This window comes from Electrophorus electricus, chromosome 13, assembly GCF_041902795.1.
Source record: "Electrophorus electricus isolate QZ-2024a chromosome 13, ASM4190279v1, whole genome shotgun sequence".
Taxonomy (NCBI): Eukaryota; Metazoa; Chordata; class Actinopteri; order Gymnotiformes; family Gymnotidae; genus Electrophorus; species Electrophorus electricus.
The window spans coordinates 12,767,437-12,786,843 of record NC_137509.1 but is presented as its reverse complement, the minus strand read 5'-3'; the positions used below and the strand labels follow the sequence as shown (position 1 = coordinate 12,786,843).

The 19,407-nt window shown below is 40.3% G+C and overlaps 3 protein-coding genes and 1 non-coding gene across 5 annotated transcripts; 3 read left to right on the top strand and 1 right to left on the bottom strand.

Moving 5' to 3' along the window:
* Nucleotides 1–752: 752 nt before the first annotated feature.
* Nucleotides 753–2,205, bottom strand: LOC113577325 (stabilizer of axonemal microtubules 1). The gene is made up of 2 exons (XM_027009910.3): nt 2,010–2,205; nt 753–1,768 (listed from the first exon to the last, which is right to left on the bottom strand). Exons 1-2 carry the CDS (start codon nt 2,203–2,205, stop codon nt 753–755), a joined length of 1,212 nt encoding a protein of 403 aa, XP_026865711.3.
* A 4,052-nt stretch (nt 2,206–6,257) lies between these two features.
* Nucleotides 6,258–9,662, top strand: plin2 (perilipin 2). Its single transcript, XM_027009931.3, has 8 exons — nt 6,258–6,392; nt 6,514–6,546; nt 6,644–6,839; nt 6,926–7,008; nt 7,203–7,488; nt 8,030–8,214; nt 8,711–8,842; nt 8,968–9,662. Exons 2-8 carry the CDS (start codon nt 6,520–6,522, stop codon nt 9,373–9,375), a joined length of 1,317 nt encoding a protein of 438 aa, XP_026865732.2. The 5' UTR covers nt 6,258–6,392; nt 6,514–6,519; the 3' UTR covers nt 9,376–9,662.
* A 2,262-nt stretch (nt 9,663–11,924) lies between these two features.
* Nucleotides 11,925–19,367, top strand: haus6 (HAUS augmin-like complex, subunit 6). 2 transcript variants are annotated; one of them, XM_027009888.3, is made up of 16 exons: nt 11,925–12,329; nt 13,070–13,165; nt 13,274–13,352; nt 13,478–13,610; nt 13,738–13,882; nt 13,995–14,057; nt 14,472–14,526; nt 14,862–15,035; nt 15,862–16,055; nt 16,447–16,576; nt 16,920–17,022; nt 17,132–17,207; nt 17,286–17,415; nt 17,668–17,766; nt 18,040–18,169; nt 18,383–19,367. In XM_027009888.3, exons 1-16 carry the CDS (start codon nt 12,202–12,204, stop codon nt 18,994–18,996), a joined length of 2,349 nt encoding a protein of 782 aa, XP_026865689.2. In that variant the 5' UTR covers nt 11,925–12,201; the 3' UTR covers nt 18,997–19,367. The 2 variants fall into 2 exon arrangements, with proteins under 2 accessions (XP_026865689.2, XP_081551332.1); XM_081695206.1 differs by lacking the exons at nt 11,925–12,329; nt 13,478–13,610.
* On the top strand, nt 17,838–17,968 carry LOC113577355 (small Cajal body-specific RNA 8). Its single transcript, XR_003410618.2, has one exon.
* Nucleotides 19,368–19,407: the final 40 nt, after the last annotated feature.

Genomic DNA, 19,407 nt, shown 5'->3' with positions numbered 1-19,407 from the left:
GTCCAGTCAGCTTGGGCTGCAATACCTGTTCGCAAGTGTCAGATGTTAGTTGACTCCATGCCACACAGATATAAAGCAGTTATCAGAAATGAAGGTTATACAACTAAATATTAGTTCAGTGATCAACAGAAAAACTAAATCTAAACATCTTTCAGTTTATACTGTCAATATTTGAGTTTGTAAATTAAAATGAAGACACTGCCATTTTTTTGAACGGCCCATTATTCTTTTTTTCTTCATTTTCAGTTTAAAATTTTATTTCGTTCATGTTTTCATTTGGAATTGAACGTGCAGTGCTCCCAATGCCTTTGTGTATATGGAAATAAATGTTATGAGGACTGAGCTTTTTCTCAGTTGTTTTAAACACACTGCTATTATTTTGCACATAACTGTAGTTCATGTTTGTTCTATAATTACTTCACGTTTGCTGTTGCACCTGATTTTTATTTATTTATTTTTTTCCCCCACTTTAACCTAGTTGAAAAGTATCTGTGGTGTTTTTTTTCCCAGGACAGTAGTGAGGGTAACACAGCAACTCTAGGACAGCCAGGGAGTGTAGGTTCACAAGCAAGCCAAAACCAGTTTGTACATTTCGCTGTCTGCACAGAGCCACAGATGTGGAGGAACAGATTAAAAGGTAGACTCAGATTTCTCAGCCTATAGTAATGAGTTCACGTGACAATAGAAAATTTGCTAAATGCTTTATTACTCATTCATATATGAGTGAATGGGAAAAATAATCCGAGTTGACATCATCTTGGAGTCTTGGAGTGTGCCCTTCTGTTTTTGGCACTTCGTTCACAGCACTGTTGGCTCTGAGAGGACATCGCACCTTTTTTTGCCGTCTCTTGAGCCAAAGAAGTGTCTTCTCCAGAGATGCTGCAGTATAGCCGCTGTCCTGCTTTGGTGCCGATATACTCAAAAACCGGGGGCTCTCCAAAACTAGCAGGGCAGGGTCCTGTTTGCTTCCCTGTGTTGCTGGTGCAGTAGACCAGATCCTCCATCATGGGTTCAGGACTCAATATAATCTGCACAGGTTCAGACGTGCAGAGACTGGGCCGCTTTGTCAGCTTGGCCGTCTGCTGATACCTGGAAGGGGCTGATGGTTTGCCCGTCTCTCCAACAGGGGCAGCGTGCGGTTGATGCACCACATCCCTTGTCTTGCAATCCTCTTTCATGATGGACTTTGCCTGGATTGGCCCCTTTTCCCTCTCCCCAGCATGGAGGGGCAGCCGAACACGCTGGAGTGGCCGGCGCTCCTTTACTGTGTAATCGGCACGCATGGTGGAGAGAAACCTAATGATGCCCTCTGGAGGGCTGTAGTGCTCCTTCTTGCGAGGCTGTTTTCGTGGCAGGGGCCACAACTTGTACTTGTCACGGAACTCTGTGGTTTCTTGAAATGGCTTACGGTATGGCTTCCGATCAGCTTTAACCTTGATGGGCTTGAGCACGTTTGCGGGAAGGCCCTTGTAATCCTTTTTGTAAGTGGAGGCTCCATTAAAAGGTGGAGTATACTTCTTTCTAGGCGGTCTTGGCTGTATGGGGTGAGTGCCATAATGGGGTTTGTGGTTGGTTGTCCCATCAAAAGCCAGAGACTCCTTCACCTCTGGCTTCAGCTTGAGGTTCTTTCTGGTTGATGTGAAATTCTCTAGGCAATTGTCATCTCTGTATGACACTGTGTTTGCAAATTTGCCTATAGGTGGGAGTGTGAGGTTATCTTTGGCTTGGGAAGGTTGCCAACACTCAGTACAGTATTGTTTAGAGTGCTCTGTAATTGAAAAAAGAGAGGCAATATGGGTGGGTCCATAAGACCTTTACCTATTAATGACTGTATTCCCAAAAGGAAATACATGAAGTAACATCATATGCCTTATTAGTATTGAAATTATAGAGCTTAAGAAGCTTCACAGTGATTGGTGCAGTTTTTGTCCAAAGAAATTAATAAAATATATCTTAAAATCTTAAACATCATCTCAATTCTCTTCTGGTTCTGGATGTCCAGTACTTACCTTTGCACTGTGACATAGTATCCCTCTTAGTAGCTAGGGAGTGGTGCTCCTTAGTTGTGCTCGCTACGTGTTTCTGCACACCATGTTTGTTGTAGTCCACTGCATATGTGCTAATGAACGTCATGGTACCATCAGGGGGGACGTAGACCTTTACTGGTTTGGGAGACTTAGTCACTTCATGGCGGACATAGTCCATTCTGAAAAAGACCATGGGATGGAGACTGTCACTCTCTGAAGGGGAGGATGGTGGGATGGAAACTTAGGAAAGTTAGGAAAGTCACTTAGGAAAGTTAAATGGGTGCTCTGGCTGCTATGCCAGAGAGCTGGTTCTTTGGTTCGGTCAGAGCTCATGTTTACCTCTTGTCAGACCTGGGTTTAAGTCCTGGTTAGGGTGGCTGCCTTCAGTTTTTGTTACATATGGTGTCAGAAGTGGGATGGTGGTGGGCTCATCAGGAGTGTGCCCCAGGTTGATGAACCCACCCCACTGTGAGGGGATGGTGTAGCACAGTGAGAGGACCCCTGATGAGGTGTGTGAACTTGATGGAAAGGGCAGTTGTGTGTGGAGGGACATGTGGACAGTGTCATGCACAAAAGACACTCCCTGCAGGTGAAGGCAGTGTGATGGGGACCGTCACCCTCCAAAGGGAGGACTGTGTGATGGAGGCTGTCACTTAGGAAGGTTAAATGTGTGCTCTGGCTGCTATGCCAGGGAGCTGGCTCTTTGGTCTGGTGGTCAGAGCTCGAGTTTACCTCCTGTTAGCACGGGTTTCGAGTCAGCCTTTGTTACACACCACCCACTCCTGCTTAACATGGATGGGATTATTTGGTTCTTCAGGTTCAAGTCCAAACCTGGGTGGATCATGCACACTGAAAATCTTTTTTTAGGTATAGATATCCTGCCTTCACCTCCCTTTAGAGCCTCTTACCTGAATGTGGTCATGTCTGATATCTTGCCCTCCAGTGGCAGCCATTTACTCTGTGGTATAAAAGAATCACGGACGGGTCTGTTGTAGTGAGCAACAAAGTTATCCTGGTATTCAGTAAGCAGGGAGCAGGGTGCTTCATTTTCCTCCGGGTTTTGCAGATCTGGGCCATGGTTTTTCTTTGTGGACAGTCGGGACAGTCGGGACCGACAAGCACTAAAGAGATCAGTGAATTAAATGCTCATCAGAAAAGCCCGCACACTCAGCTCCATTAAAGGCAAACAAACGCACCTCAGAGTGTAAACATTTTTGCTGTTCATATGTATGTAAGTGTATGGTTTTCCAATCATAAACTTTTAATAACCGAACAGAGAGCTTGTGTGGTTGTACAAGTCGAAGCCGTATAGAAGCGGAGGTGGTGGCTGAAAAAAATGTGATACTTCGCAGGCGTGAAGGGAGTAGTAGAAGTGGGAGTCGTAACTTGCTTTTGAAACGTGTCAGCTCGACAGCGTTAGTTACAAATCTCTGAGGCTTAAAAGCCTAAATTAGGTCCCGTAACCAAAAGAAAGACGCTCTTCAGCTGAGAACGGTGCACTTGGAGGAAAGTTTAAAGAATGTAGACCGTGTCAGGTGGCCAGGTGAAATTTTCTACTTACCTACATGTGCGTATTTGACATTTGCACTGCTGAGTCTTCTTCATAGTGCGTGGTAAAACTTCTTGCTCTACTCTGGCAAAAGCATGCTTTTCTGCGACCAAAGATGAAATGAAATGTCTAAGATGATGGCTGTAAAATTGACATCCACCATGACGAGTGTTGGTTATATTTCCTGCTGGAATGTTTTTTACATCCATTCCAAATGATTCATAATGACAAGCATTGTGACGCAGAATATTTGTGTGTGCAGTGTATCCAATATACCTTCCTATTTAGCAATTGTATATAAGTCAATAGTAGGCTACATTAAATGTTCCTCTCACATATGTACCGCAAGATGTCAGTATCCGCATGTTAAACGCGCGGAAACATCGCAGTTACATTCCTACTGCCACAGTCTTTAAGCGATGTGTAGGTCTTCGTGGGCTACAATCTTTCACAGCTCACTTCTTTGAGTCTCTATGCAATATTTTGAGAACCATTAACTTAGTGTTTAATAAATGTAATAAATTATACCAAAACTAAAAAATCTTAAACACTTTAAACCAGTGTACAAGCTACTTGTACTGCACTATCACTAGTCCATCCTTAATTAATTAATTAATTTATTTATTTATTTATTAAATATATATATTTACTATTTTAAATTGTTTACTCCAGCCTATAATTCGTTTTTGTTTTTTTGTAAAATACACTTTTAAAAACATTGTACTTAACATTGGTAAAAATGGGAGAATTATATATTGATTTTAAACAGGATAGCCTATTCCATCTTGTACAATGTGAGACATGAAAGATCTGAATAGTGACAAAGTTATTTTGAGGAAACTGAACCCTATCAACTGCAACAAATTACTTGTTCTAGCCAATACAATCACATGATTGCTTATTAACTATGTTGGTGGAACTACAAATAAATCAAACATTGATCAGTATATCTTTATACACAAAGTCTAAAATCCAGATTAAAAGTGACTTTCAGCTCCTCATGCTGTTATATACATGACATGAGAACTGATTTACCTTATTATATATAAAAATATTTTTGACATACAACTTCACTTTTATGAGTAGTGGTTAAATCAAATCAAACCATCTCAGTCACATACCCCTACACAGACTCTAGCCAAGATGTTTTAAATGTACTAAATGCTTTACAAATTCATGGTTATTTTTTTTTATTTAGAAGGCACAGCTAATTGTACTTAATTAAATATGGTTTAAAAATTATGAATATTAAATGACCATTCAATAATCCAAACTTTACATAACACAACCGGAAGTGAATGAACTTTGAACTTTTATCACTCTGCATCTATGACATCATGCTACAAAACGTGATGTCATGAAATGCTGTCAGAGTGCACTGTACTCCACTTTTGCTCATAATAATGAAACTTAATGACTGAGTAAAAAAATGTGGCCAAATCACCGTCCAGAGTCTAAAGGTGATGATGATGAAGTGGAATACAACAGGAGAGTTGCAGAACCTTTCTGCTGATGACTGACCCTTGTAGTCTTTGAGCAAGACCCAAATAGTTCCACAACTAATCACCAACAGAAAGCTGAGTGTTTGTGCATTACATAGAGGATGTTAATATTATTTATTCAGCTTGAATGTTAAAAGTCTCTGGAAAAAGCCTGACTAATATGGCTAGCTCAGCTAGGTGAGTGCAAGAAAATGCAACCAAAACATTCCTCCATAATGGCAGAACTGATTTCAGAACAGTAGATTCAGGGGTGCTGACATACAACGCCTCTGAGTGCTCTGTTCTGAGAGAATATTTATACCACAAGACTCACCAGGGAGTCCAGGGTCTTTACTCTTAATGTGGCAACTCATAATGTGGTTACTTAATTGTGGTTGATTAATTAACATTAACTACTGCATACTATGCTCTTAGTTTAACTAAATCTAAATGAATAAAAATTTAGGACTTTAGGAGGTTAACAAAACAATTATATGTAATATATTATTTGTTTTCTAATCAGACACAAACGACTGGTTTAAAAGATAATTTTATAAATTCAATAATTAAGTGAAAGTGACCAGTTTTCCTCACTTAAATGAATAAAAGTGGTATGTTAAAACTGTTAAATCAGTTTAAGTAATAGATTTACCGGTGATGATCACTTTTTCATGGTAGGTGATATAAAATGTGGTGAGTCTTCGGTTGTTCTGACGCAAACGTAACATTAAACAAAAAGTCTTTGAGCAACATCTTTTATTCTTTCAATACAGGAAGTAAACACATTTACCCAAGTAGGCTTCAGATGCTTATAGAAAAAGTAAACTAAGTCCATTACTTCACACCCAAGTGTTTGCAGCAAACCAACAAACGTCTGTGTGGAAATGTATGGAGATGACGTGTGAACTTTCACCCAGATATTATATCGTCCGTCACGAAGACAAACTGGTTTTAGTGAGTCAGACAGGTTTTAGAAACTTGCACAACCTTTGTCAAAAGAGTATATAGCCTAGATATAGAAGAATAGTTGTAAATAAAATAAAATAAAACATCGTTTCTACGATTTGCTTAAAATGTGCAGCGTAATGTTGACCGACGTTAACGTTTTTTCCTTTTTTTTTTTCTTTTTTTTTTTTTTTTCGTAAACGGGTGTCATGTCACGTGCCTCTCTGTCGGTTGTCCTAAGGAAACCCCGCTGGCGTCATTGTGAGCTTTGCCCTGCTTTCTGTACGCAGACTTTGGCCAGTGCTTCGCCGTTCTTGTCGGGATAAATAAAAGCAGGCTCATTCTGCCCTCGGCAGCTGTGCGAGACAAAGCTGAGGGGATACCAGAACAGTAGGTGACTTTAATGGGCTCCTTTTTTTTAACACAAGGTATATTTTCTTGTCAGGTCTCTCGAGTTGTTTCAGTTCCCGATAAGGTGTCGCCTGTGTAACTGTCTAAACTGTTTTACCAGAGAAGGATGGCTCCGATGGAGATAACTAACCAGGTATTTACATAACGCTCTTAAGTTACTTACTTAACTGCAAAATTTCACAAAAAAAACAACCCAAGTAACAATGATGAACCTTTCTACTGATGTTTAGAATGTGGTGATCAGAATGGCCACGCTCCCACTGGTGAGTTCCACCTATGGCATGGTATCTAATGTGTACTGCCACACCAAGGACAACCATCCATACATCAAGTCCGTGTGTGAGGCTGCAGAGATGGGTGTGAAGACGATCACTTCGGCTGCCTTCACCAGCACTTTGCCGATCATTAGCAAGTTGGGACCCCAAAGTAAGCATCGTTTTGTGGCTGGATCAAAACGCCAATCAGGATAACACGAAAACAAGCTTTCTCAAGTTGTTTTCCCTTTGTTTTAGTCTCTCTGGCTAACGACCTTGCTTGTAAGGGTCTCGACAAGATCGAGAAAACTCTACCGATTCTTCACCAGCCCTCGGGAGAGGTGAGCCAGCAATACCCAATAAATAGCTCATGCCTAACTGCAACGAAACATTGTAAGTTTTTCAAGGATTGCCATGTGCCATGCTTCCTTCTCGCACCTAATTTAAGCGGTTCTCTCCTTTGACTGTACTGTTTCATAAAACAGGAACCATTTTTTAAATGTATGCACTGAGCCTTTTTTTGTAACTCTTCTAGGTCATTGCCAGCGCAAAAGAAGCTGTGAGCAGCGCAAAAGGCACAGTCTCCGAAAGTGTGACCGGCGCCAAGGAGACTGTGTCTCTCACTTTGAGCGGTGTGGTGGGCAGGACCAGAGGAGCGGTGCAGGAGGGTGTGGAGAAGACGAGGACGGTGGTCACTGGCGGAGTCCACGCTGTGATGGAGAGCAGGCTTGCCCGTCTGGTGAACAGCGGCGTGGACAACGCGCTGAGCACATCCGAGAGCCTGGTGGAGCACTATCTGCCTGGAGCTGAGGAAGGTCAAGGTGAGGGCAGTGGTCTGGGAGGAGTGTCTGATTTGCTGTGCTTAATCTTGGAGCTTCTTGCTATTGGCTGGTCATTTTAAACATTCATAGCAATGTAACTGATTATTTTTAATTTACCAAATGAAATTAAATATGGGCTACAATAAAAACACCCATGTTATGTTTGTGTGTTTTTAATTGTAGTTTCATGATCTTAAGATTGAACAATGTAATTAATGTTCTTATTTGGCAGATTTTATGCAAAATCTTTCATGTGGATAAGTTATGTAAGATTCTTAGCTTCGCCTGGCCCTGAGAGGTTAGAGTTATTCCTCTTTTCTAGGAAAACCTCTTCTAAGCCAGTTCATTTGGCAGTCATCTGACAAGGTTAATCTAAAACAGACCCTTGAACACAAATCTAAACAGTTGCATTTTTTGGGTTGTTTGTGTGTTAAGGACTGTGCTATCCTTTTTTTTCTTTTTTTTTAATATCACTCCAACAGAAATTCCCAGACCTCTGAACAGCTTCTGCGCAACCTCATTTCCTCTTTTTTTTTCACAGAGTATGAGGCAAGTTTGACCAGAGGATTTGAGCACGACACAGAGAAGCCCAGCTACTATGTGCGTCTCGGCTCTCTCTCTACCAAACTGCGAAGGAGGGCGTACCAGAAAGCCATCGCCAAAGTTTATGATGCCAAGACACGGAGTCAGGAGACCATCTCCCATCTTAACCACACCATGGACCTGGTAGGTATTGTTGTAGGCCAAGAAGCACTGTAATGACTGATTACCACTGTTTATGTTGGAAGAAGCTCTGGAAGGAATCGTTGTTTGTTTGGTAAATAGGATACTGCTCCTTTCTTTGGCCATTGCCTTTATAATGGCTTTTCCCCAAAACAACACATGCAGGATTAAATTGAATGACAGGATTAAGCATCACTGGAAATGACGATGATAACATTTATATATACAGTTCTTTATGTATGGTTCATGCCACATGGTTCAGAATGAATCCAGAAACCTTTTTTTTTTATGCATGATTAAACAGCTAAGCATTGTGCAAAGTCTGCAAAGACATCAACACTTGCTATGCTTAGCAGTTCTGTTTATTTGAACTGCACACTTATTATTAAATCCACTGGTTTAGGAAGATTGATATTTTGAATGTTGCAGAATAAAATCATTTTGACAGAACATTTGGAGAATTCAGCTTCTGAATAAATGATCTCACTTGATTCCTCAGATTGAATTCACACGAAAGAACATTGATGGTGCCAACCAGAAGATATATGAGAAGTTTAATACACTGATGGATTGGAGATCTAGATCTCAGAGTGACATGGAGAGCAACAGTAACAATGACAATGAGACAGAGGTACACACACACTACTCCTCCTCCTCCTCCTCTTCCTCCTATCCCCCCTAATAAAAAAAAACCTGTGTGAGACAGTATTTTAAAAAGGTTCTTGACCCCACTTCTGCTACTCCTGGTATCTCTAGCTAATTGAGTCCCGAACCTTGACCATCGCTCACAACCTGACCCAGCAGCTACAGACTACGTGTTTGGCATTGGTCTCCAGCCTCCAGGGACTGCCACACAACATCCATGATCAGGCACTCTCAATTGGTCACCTGGCCAGCGAGGTCTACACTAGTTTTACCAAGGCCGCATCTCTGAGCGATCTGTCTGACGTGGCTCTCGCCAACACTCGCAGTCACCTGAACCGGATGAGAGATTCCATTGACGGCGTTCTGGATTATTTGGTCAACAACACGCCACTCAATTGGCTGGTAGGTCCATTCTTTCCCAGCCCAGAGCCATCTGGAAGTCCAAGCAGTCCCCAGTCCAGTGACATGAGGAGTGGCCATCCTGAACTGGAGATGCAGATTCTCGATAAAGAGCATTAATTGATCCTGAGGCATTCAGAGCTTTCTGATGTTAACGTTTTCTGTCCTCTTATTAGGAGGATTGTAATATGCATTTCTACATTTCACATCTTGACATTTCTATCGTATAATTAAATAACAATTTTCAATTTTTACTGTGTTATCAATTAATCCCTCAGTTGTATACATCAGAAGAGCAAGGTAATATTTGTGGGTTTTTTGTTTGTTTTTTTGGATAATTGTCACAGCTATAAAGTGTTTTGCTTGTGCATTAAATTACATTTCTAATAAACATGTATTGGAAAATATGGTGACCATATTTTGATTTTCAAAAAAGAGAATGAGGAGGGGGACACGTGTACATAACCACTGTTAATAAAATGTATTAGACTCACTTATAGGACCAATAACAATTTGCCTATATGGCCAGATAGTCATATGGGTTTCCACTCAGCTGTTACAAATAAATAAAAAGTATAAGGTAAACAAAATCTGTATTTTCATGGTCACAGAATAAATGAACTACACTATTCAGTAGTTCTGATGTACCCAGATATACTCTCCTTAAGATCAATAGATTTCAGATACAAAAATGCCAATTTAGCAAGGCAGATGTGCCGTATACACGTGGGAATATGCGGCTGTGAAGTATACACAGACACACTGAGAAGTAGTCTGGCCAATATTTGCATTCACAGTGTGTACATGATCGACCAGTTGTGGTATGTGAGTAGGCGGCACCTATAAAGAATAGTCAAAGCAATGCAAAACAGCTGCACAGTGTATGATGACTCTGGAACGGAAATGTCAACATGAAACAAAAGCCAAATCCCAGACATTTTAGAAATCCCAGCTGGACGCATTTTTTTTAGGCCCCAGAAAGGGGACATGTCTGGAGGAAAAAGAGGATGTATGGTCGCCCTATTAGAATATGTGTTACTTATTACTTGATTATTATTGGAATATTTTTAAAAAGAAGGAAACATGTTATGTGTATAAAATGCTTGCAGGAACAACATATATTGAGAGATCCATCCAAGTGGCAGGGATCAGACACAAATGTATCCAAAGCATATGAGCTTGACATCCCCAAGTCCTAATGAGAAGAGCCACAGGCAGTGACAGAAAACAACAAAGATCCTGTAGGACCTACAGACAAGCCAATAATGACAAACCAACCGTATTGATCGTAGAGATGATGCAGAAAACAGCAGTGGTAATAGATGTGACATATGATGGGAACATTCAAAGGAAGGAATACAAGACGTTGGGTGGGTGAATACCAGTTACTGAAACAGGAAGTAAAGGAAATGTGGAAGGCCATCAACATCAAAGCTGCTGCAGTGGTGATAGGGGCACTTGGGGCTGTGGCTGAAGGAGACGCTTTAACAGATCCCAGGAACTGTTAACAGAACTGGGACATTTCTGAGGATGAATCTTAATTGGATAAAGCTCCTCCCTTCTAAATAAATGAATTAATGTGTAAATGGACTTCCACTGCTTATTTTGTATGCTATAATGAACCTTAAAATCTACTACAGAGTCACTACAAAAAAATATATTGAGTTGGAACAGATATGTCTAGGCAGCTGCTTTACACTATTTGATTAGATAATTTGTAGACTACAATGTTTATCAAAACAAAAAACAAGCAAAAAATAAAAAAGAACAAATATACCCCTATACATAATAGACCATCTGATAGATTCTATATACAGTTGCTACTTTTTGGTATTACAGTATTACTTTTATTATGCTACTCTATTTTGTCAATAATAGCCTAATATATTTTTGTATTGTATATACACAGACTATTTCTTTTTTAGGATATTCATTTTCACTGTCAATCCTAGGCCTGTGGGCCCCATGCATAGCATTGTATTTGTGTTTTTCCCTGCACTGGCACACATTAGGGTGTTGTTCTTGATGTCTCAATTTGTTAGTTGTACATGCAAATATAAAATAAAGATGCAGACTACAGAATTAGTTAAAGAGAATGGTTGGTTCCATCCTTTATTGCAAGTTAAAGATAACATGCATTTGAGGCATCCTGTGTAGAAAGTTTGCGGGGTACAGAAGAGTTGAATTTTTATACACTTTTTCAAGGGCGGTTATATAATTTATATTTTTATATAGATAAATCTATTATATTTTAGATAACAATATTACACACACACACACACACACACACACACACACACACACACACACACACACACACACATATATATATATATATATATATATATATATATATATGTTTTTGAAGTTCCCACCATTATGTCCCACCATTATTTACCATTATGTAAATTGATATTCAATACCTATACCACTGGTCTGTGCACAGATCATTTTATAAGGATACAGAATATCTACGATCCTTTATGTTATTAATATTTCTAATTCAATGTTTAAACACTTTTTATTATGTCAATGCCCAGAGTTGGAAACCAACTTTCGGATGAGATAAAAAAGTGTCTAAACGGGTAGACTACAGAGGACCAGGGGAGAAGACTAACATGATTACCCACCGGATGTAGTTTCGTTCAGCTTCCTCTGTCACTGCGTTTGCCTCAAACAATTTGGCGGTTTATAGGAAGTGGTCGAACAAAAGGTTACAGAGCCTTTACTTTTCGGACTCGTTTTACTAGCTACGATATTAATGTCGATAAGTGATTATCCTTATAAATCGCCGGTTTCTACTCGCAATGTGTGTCAAAGAGTTTTGTCGATGTTGTATGTCATAGCGATCTAGGTAGCTGGCTATCTTATGTTAGCTTAACTTAGCTAACGCTAGCTAGCTAGCTAGCTAGGTGTTTGTTTACATATCCATTTATTTCGGAAAACATGATGTCTGATCTTCAAGAAGTAAACGGAAAATACTTATGGTGGTATCTTCAGATCCTTGAGTTCCATATCGATGGCACTCCTGGCACCGGGACAAAAACAACCACTAAGCATCTCAGTGTTGGCCCGTAAGTAGCTGGCTGTCTACCCAACCTGCTCTCTTAGCTAACAGGAGCTGGATGGGTACCGTTGATTTTACTTACGTTATTTTACGTTACGTTTCTATTTTACGTTAATTTACTTCTCATTATTAACTGCGAGTTGGGTTTTGTATCGTTGTAGTTTACTCCTCTGCTTGTCTGTGCGTGATGGCTTTATGGTAACTTGACCAGTTTTAGACGAGCCGTTATAGGTAAGCAGTAGCGTAAGATGATAGTCATCACCAGACTCCACGTAAGAACTATTCATTACTGTGCATAGGATCAGCATAACATTGTTTTATTTATTGGTCTTAACACGTCAAGCGATTGTACATTGGTTTTAATCTAATTTAAATTGAGTGTGTTAATTACTTGTGCTTCATCTGATATTGATGAAAAACCTTGATTTGAATGTTTACTGTATACTGGAGTATAAGCTCCAGTATCATTGTGCCAATTACTGTCTAAAGAAATGGAATACACAACAAAAACAGCAGGTGTACCGTCCAAACACTTTTCCAATGCACTGCACATAGATGACTTGCTATGTACATTTATATCTGGTAACTGTGTTCCCTATGTAAGTATCTATACTTGTACCATTTCTGGAACAATGATTGGCACCAAGTATAACTCTTGGTGCTACATCAGTGGCCATAAGTTCTTGAGCATGTTTTGAACTCATCATAAGATGATTTTTTTTTTTTTTTTTTTTTTTTTTTTACCAGGAACATGTTTGATAAGCCAAATAAGGAGGCCTTCTACATAGTCATCCATTTCTTATTTAAAAAGTTGAACCCTTCACGCGTGCAGGAGGTCTTCAGGTAGGTTGCAGTTAAAAATACAAAGACTTATGCACCAGGCTTTTGGTCAATAACTCTGCCAGTAGTCAAGTATTCTGTCAGTATTAATTAAAGAAGTGTTTTTTGTAGACACTGCTGGCCTGTTTTGGATCGCAAGGCAGATGCTGAATTTCGTAAGGCGGCTTTTGAATGGCTTCAGGAAATAGCGGTATGCTATTGTTAACTAAGCCTCTAACTAAACTGAATGCATCAGTGCAAAGTGGGGAGTTTCTCCAGAATTTCTCTTGTGCTTGTTCTGGAAAATCTATAATATACTTGCGTGTTTGTACTTAGAATGAGGAAAGGAGCACTTTCCCCAAGGTGGCTGCATCACATTTACTCTCTGCTTCTGGACCGAGATTCATCAGTCTAATGCTTCATTTAGCCAAACACGTCATGGTCAAATTGATGAAGACTTTTACTTCAGGTGTAGTGTTTGAAACCACATATAACCCAATCATTATTTGTAAAGTGAATTCTTCTGACAAAAGTAAGCTTTTATGAACTGTGCATGTCCCGAAGTTTATAATGTTATGTTGTACTTAAACATTTAGATGGCACATGGGTTCCAGAGGCTGCAGCTGTTCCTGCAAGTTCTGTGGAAATTGAAATGACGCGCTTTCACATGGTGAAGAGACACTTCCAAAGAGTGTCTGTGGAGCAGGACAGTCTTATTCAAGACTATCAAAAGAGAGCTAGGTTAGTTACACTCATAATGGCAACAGAGACATACATTTTTCTTTGGGGGTTTTTGTTTTGGGGGTTTTTTGTCCAAGACTTGGACTCATCAATATATCTTTACCTGTTTTAGATGTTTGGAAAACTCTTTGAAAAATCTTAAAGCTGAAGATGTCAAATATGATGATTTGCTCAAGTAAGTCAAATCTCAACTAAAGTTGGAGTGCATTAGAATCAAACTATTGAAATACTAGTTTGTCCTAGTTGGAAAGCGTCAGCTTTAAGTGATGAAGGTGTTGTTTTACCAGCCAGTCCCAGTCACTCAGTATGCATACTGATTACTGTGTGTTGATTTTGCTCGTGTTTTTTTTTTTATTTTTATATATATATATTTCTTTTATGTCATGCCCATAAAGTATTACACAAATGTACAATGAGTGGACCAATTTTGTCTCTGCAGTCTATCACATTGCTATAACCCCAATACTTGTGACATTTCTAAATTGTAATAATTTGACTAACAAATGCAGCATATTGCTTTCAGGGCCTAATTTTGTTCTTTTTCAAATATTTTGTGCCACTTATAATATTTAATTGCACCTTCTTGTAGAAAATATGAGAATAAAATGGACTTGGAAGGAGACCTTTTGGCAAAGATTCATAAGGTTTGTTTTACAAAGACATGTCATTTCTATAATTAAAAAGCATTGGTAACATGGGTATATATGTTAGGTTTATTCAAAATAGAAGTGGGTTTTAAGGTGGATAATGCTACATTAATCATATTGATTCACATTTTATCACTCTAACAGTCATGACATGACTTTGATTGCTATTTGTGAGTGAACATCAGAATTAATATATTTGACAGAATGAATATATTTCATGTTTTTGCTCCTTCATATATGACTTACACCCTACTTTATAGCGGTCAATATGTTGTCCCTTCATTCATCATGGATTCAAGCCCTCCCATCTTTAATGGCCTCCTTGATCTTAGGTCCGGAGTTTATGGGCTGAGATTAACGAAGCCTTGTCCAGCCTGGAGGGGGAACGGAGTGTGTTGGATAGTGTGCTGGAGGGCAGGGTGGAACAGTACGTACTAGACGGGAAGGACATCAGTGTGAATATACCTACGATTCTACTGGAGAGACTAGAAAGGCTGTCGCAACAGGTGAGGCTTGCCATATCCAGTCTTTACTGTATCAGGACAAATATTAATAACGATAAGGAGATATTCAAAATTGCATATGACGTATGCACAGTTTCCAGAGAAGCAGGACATGAAGCACTTTGCTTGCACAGTTGATGGACCTTTGTCTGAAACGTTGGTTTCCAGAGAGAAAGGATGTTTCAGACAGTCTTTCATCAGCTTGCCACTGGAAACAACAGATCCAAAGGTGTTCAACAAAATTATCAGCAAGTCATCTCTGGGTTTCTCTGTAAAGCAGATTACATCTCTTGCCATTATTACAGTATACAGCTCCTGCACTAATACATGAGGAGGAATGGGTGATAGACATTTTAATGGTTGTGTAAATTTACATTAACACAGGTTTACAAATTTTGCATGTCCTGCCCTCCTTCAAGCAAAAGAGATGATGAAATATTTCCTGGCACATCAGCTGTGGGTCCTCAAGCATGAACCGCTTACACTCTCATTTGCAACAACTGATAGAATTGCCCCCATCGCATGCATCACTAAACTACCAGTGCTAGTATGCATTATGGTGACACCACCAATAATCAAGACATCTGACAGCGTTGTTATAAAAAACTTCAGCCTGGTTGTTGGTTTGATAATCCTGGAAATACATTGTATAATTTAGCACTTGAATCAATCTCAGTTGGTTTGTGGTTAAACAGTGTGATGTTTCATTGCATAATGTGTCTCCACGTGGAAGTAGACCACCTAACTAAGGCCTTTTACACAGTTCATTAATGCACCAGAGTTTAGTTGTTGGTCATTTTTTTCACTCTCTCTTTTTTGGTATTTATAGACGAGCATCGGGAGGCTGTATGAGGGAGGCCAGCCCATCCTCCTGCCCTTGCTAGAGCTTCTGAACGTGGGATTGAGTGTCCTCTGTGATGAGCGAGCCAAGGTTTCGGGCCCTGCTTCACAGCTCCACCACCAGACTCTCCAGGGACAAGCTGTGCTCATGAACCGCTCGAAGGAGTCACTGAAAAACACAGGGTATCGATTTAAGAGAACAATAGTATGGGTATTGTGTTGAGGCACTATAGTATCTTACTATAATAAACTCATTTGCTGAAATCCAACAACGCATGTACTGTTTTTAAAAGGTGCCAGGGCAATTAAAGGAAACTATATTCATGAATTTTGTTAGTTGACCTTATTGTATTCAGGTGAGAGTAGTTTATAATCTTTTGACCACACCCAAAAGGAAGGAGCCATTGGTTTTTCTAACTTAAAGCCTTGAGAAGGCACAGTAAGGAGGGATCGAAAGTAAGCTTCTTTTTTTTTTCTCTGTTAGAATGTGTACTGGGTTAAAATTCATTTGTTCATGTTCATCACTTTAGGGGAATCTGTAAATGTAGTTACCATACACTGTCTTTCCTTATAGACGTAAACTGGTCAAGAAGGATATACCACACGTTAAGAGCTCCATTAAGAGCCTGGAGGAGGACTGGGTGCGGAAATGGTCTGAGTGTTTGAGTCACACTCCCTTGATCTCCTTCCTTAATGAGGATCCTGTAAGTGCAAAAGTAACTAGTTTATTTGGGTCCTGGCTGTCTAATAACTAGCAAGAAGTAGAGGCTAGAAGTGGAATAAAAGGCCAATATGGTACTTTTTCTTGTCTGTTGCATAGCTTCATTACCACCAACTGCTCTGGATAAATGAATTATTCTAGTCAAGGAATTTGCCAAAGCCTCAGGGTGGAAAGCTGTTGGTTTTTTTGCTATTTGTAACTATTCATCTCTTAAAAAAAAATGCTGTAAGTGGTAAGCTTGCTTTGGTGCATGTTTAAATTCAGAGATATTCTCTTTTGCTAAAACTTAATTTAAGAGGCTTGTGCATCTCTTTATACCTTTACAGGTTTTGGACTTCCTTTCGCCGATGGCTCCTTTATCTTTTGAACCAGCCTCTGAAGCTAGCTTTCAGGCTAGTATCTTCTCACGGTACCCTGCCAAGCTGCCTGGTAAATTATACATTTTATTCTAATTTCTAATGTTTGTTAGATCCTTGTTGCTTTTGTTTTAATTTTCTCAGTGTGACACAGGCTAAAAACCTCATTTTCCTCCCTCCAGAGCTGAGGGAACAGACCCATAAAGAAAAACCTTGCTTGATACAGAAAGAAGTTGAGACGGATCCTGAGTTCTCAAGGTGCTGAGATTTGACTTCCAAATAAAACAAACTGGGTGTATTTGATAATCCAGTCATCATAATGAGATTTGTCAACAGTTCTCTTCCAGCTGAGTACAAGCCTAAAGATGTGCTTTTTACTGGCTGTGTTGCCTCACCAAGGCCTGTGACTCCTCCTGGGGTGCATCCTGAAACCCCAGCAGTTGCTCCTACCCCTGGCCTTGTTCAGGTAGGGTTTCTTTCTCTGGTAATACCCTGAGCTCTTGCTTGTATAGGAACTGTATCTAGATTAGTAGGCCTGTGTGCCTGCTGGAATGGTTTGTGGGTAGCTGTGTGGTAGAGGAAGGCTCGTACTACGGTATGAGCTGTCCTTTTCCAGCATTTGTACTGTAGCAAGTTTTCATAAGTAGAAGCAACGGAGAGAAATTGCAACAGACAAACCTTGAAATGTGACGTTTATCAACTTCTTGCTCTTTCACAGTCTAGCCGGAGAAGACCCTGCCCTCCGCAAACCAAGACATCTACTGTGATGCCAAAGGCTCAGATTCTGGAATTGGAGTATGACAATCTAGCAAGTCAGGCATGTATAGCCTGTCCTCATGCTAACTCAGAAGTGCTTTGGATGTGAATATTCTCAAGAGATTTTTGTAATGGGAGACAGATACATGGGCAGTTCCTAGCTATGCTCTGCTCAACACTAGTTCTCCCTAGATCATACCTGCTTTCTGATGACCGGTGTGAATTGAGGCAAATCACAACGGACAGATACGAAGCAGACAATCCTTCGATTCCTGTATTTGCACCACAATGGCTGAGAGTGGCCATCATGTTCACTGTGTCTCTTGGCTCATAGTTTGCTGAAGCGGTCACCATGAGTCCGGAGGACGGTAGGAAGAGTGGCATGGAGCTGGAGCAGTTAATAAATATGTTGTCGGACCCCTTCACAACCAAGAAGCAACTGCCTCGCACACCGGAGAGCTTGAGTAAGATTCCCAGCCGCTGTTTGAGTTTGTCCAGCTGAAATGGTTCTCATCTTCAGAGTGGTCTGTACATGCAATTGCCTTCTGTGAGACATTCTGTATGAAAGTAACACTTCTATGACTAGTCTTTTCTTTGAATAACTGCTTTACTTGGACAGATGTTTACTGGCAACATGAGGTTCATGCTTTTTAATATCTAAACCTTTTACTTTTCAGTTATGGATGTCAGAACATCATGGAGAAAAGCTGTGGAGGAAGGGAAGGCTGAGAAGCATGAGATGTTTCATGATGGCCTCTCGTGTCTCATAAAGCCCACAACTGAGGCCAATGAAAGAAACCCTAGCCCTGAACTGTTTTCCCTTGGTGGTTCTATAAGTGCTGACCATCTACCCTGTAGTTCCCCTCTGTCCCAGCAGGGGGCTTCCCCACACTCTACTGTCATCTGGGACTCCTCACAGCTGGAGGCTTTCAGTCCAAGTTCAAGCAGTATCATTCACTTCAGCATTGCCAATGAGAATTTCCCAGCCATGGAGAATGATGGCTCCTGCATCTGTGGCGATGGCCCACAGGGGGACCAGGATGAGATGGAGGAAGAATTTCTTCCTTCAGTTGTCTCCCATTCTCCTGAAAGAGTGACTACCCACCACATGGCTCAATTTCAATTGGCTGACTTCTTGCCATCAGCAAAGAGAATGAGCCCAGGGTATAGCAGCTGTGCTGGTGAGAAGGTTTTTTCTCTGGACTTGGACCAGGTGGAGAGCTTCTCGTCACCTCAACGAGAGCTCACTCTGCCCAATCTAATGACATTCTCACCCATGGATGAACTCTAGCTAATTTTGTAATGAGATGCATGACCCGTTCTGGTGCTAAATGCAGTTTCTTATTCTTTGTACCTGTGTTTGAGCTCTGGTTGAGGGGACATGGGAGTATAGGACAGAGAGAAAGCAACCATCCCATTCTTTTGTGCTTCACTTCAGTCATGATAACCATGTGTCCATTTTAACACCTACCTACCTGACCCTTATCTTTAAATGGTCAACAATACTATGATTTCGTACTAACTTCTATTTTGCTACAGAAATGAAATGACCTCAGACTGTATAGAACCGAGTAAAAAAAAACTGGCCAACCAACGTAGCGAACTCAAACTTTTAATTTGAGCAGCTTCTCAATTGTAATAAAGTAATTTTTTGCACCTTCATTTGTGTCGGTATTATTCCGCTTTTTCGAATGGGCCGCCA

Excerpts from the sequence above, each read along its gene's own strand:
- LOC113577325 (XM_027009910.3), bottom strand. The coding sequence starts at position 2,205 with ATGGACTATGTCCGCCATGAAGTGACTAAGTCTCCCAAACCAGTAAAG. Across the intron at positions 1,769-2,009 it reads TACTATGTCACAGTGCAAAG|AGCACTCTAAACAATACTGT; the intron begins GTAAGTACTGGA and ends TTTCAATTACAG.
- plin2 (XM_027009931.3), top strand. The coding sequence starts at position 6,520 with ATGGCTCCGATGGAGATAACTAACCAG. Across the intron at positions 7,009-7,202 it reads TTCACCAGCCCTCGGGAGAG|GTCATTGCCAGCGCAAAAGA; the intron begins GTGAGCCAGCAA and ends TAACTCTTCTAG. Across the intron at positions 8,215-8,710 it reads TTAACCACACCATGGACCTG|ATTGAATTCACACGAAAGAA; the intron begins GTAGGTATTGTT and ends TTGATTCCTCAG.
- haus6 (XM_027009888.3), top strand. The coding sequence starts at position 12,202 with ATGATGTCTGATCTTCAAGAAGTAAACGGAAAATACTTATGGTGGTAT. Across the intron at positions 13,166-13,273 it reads CGCGTGCAGGAGGTCTTCAG|ACACTGCTGGCCTGTTTTGG; the intron begins GTAGGTTGCAGT and ends TGTTTTTTGTAG. Across the intron at positions 17,767-18,039 it reads ATGACAATCTAGCAAGTCAG|TTTGCTGAAGCGGTCACCAT; the intron begins GCATGTATAGCC and ends CTTGGCTCATAG.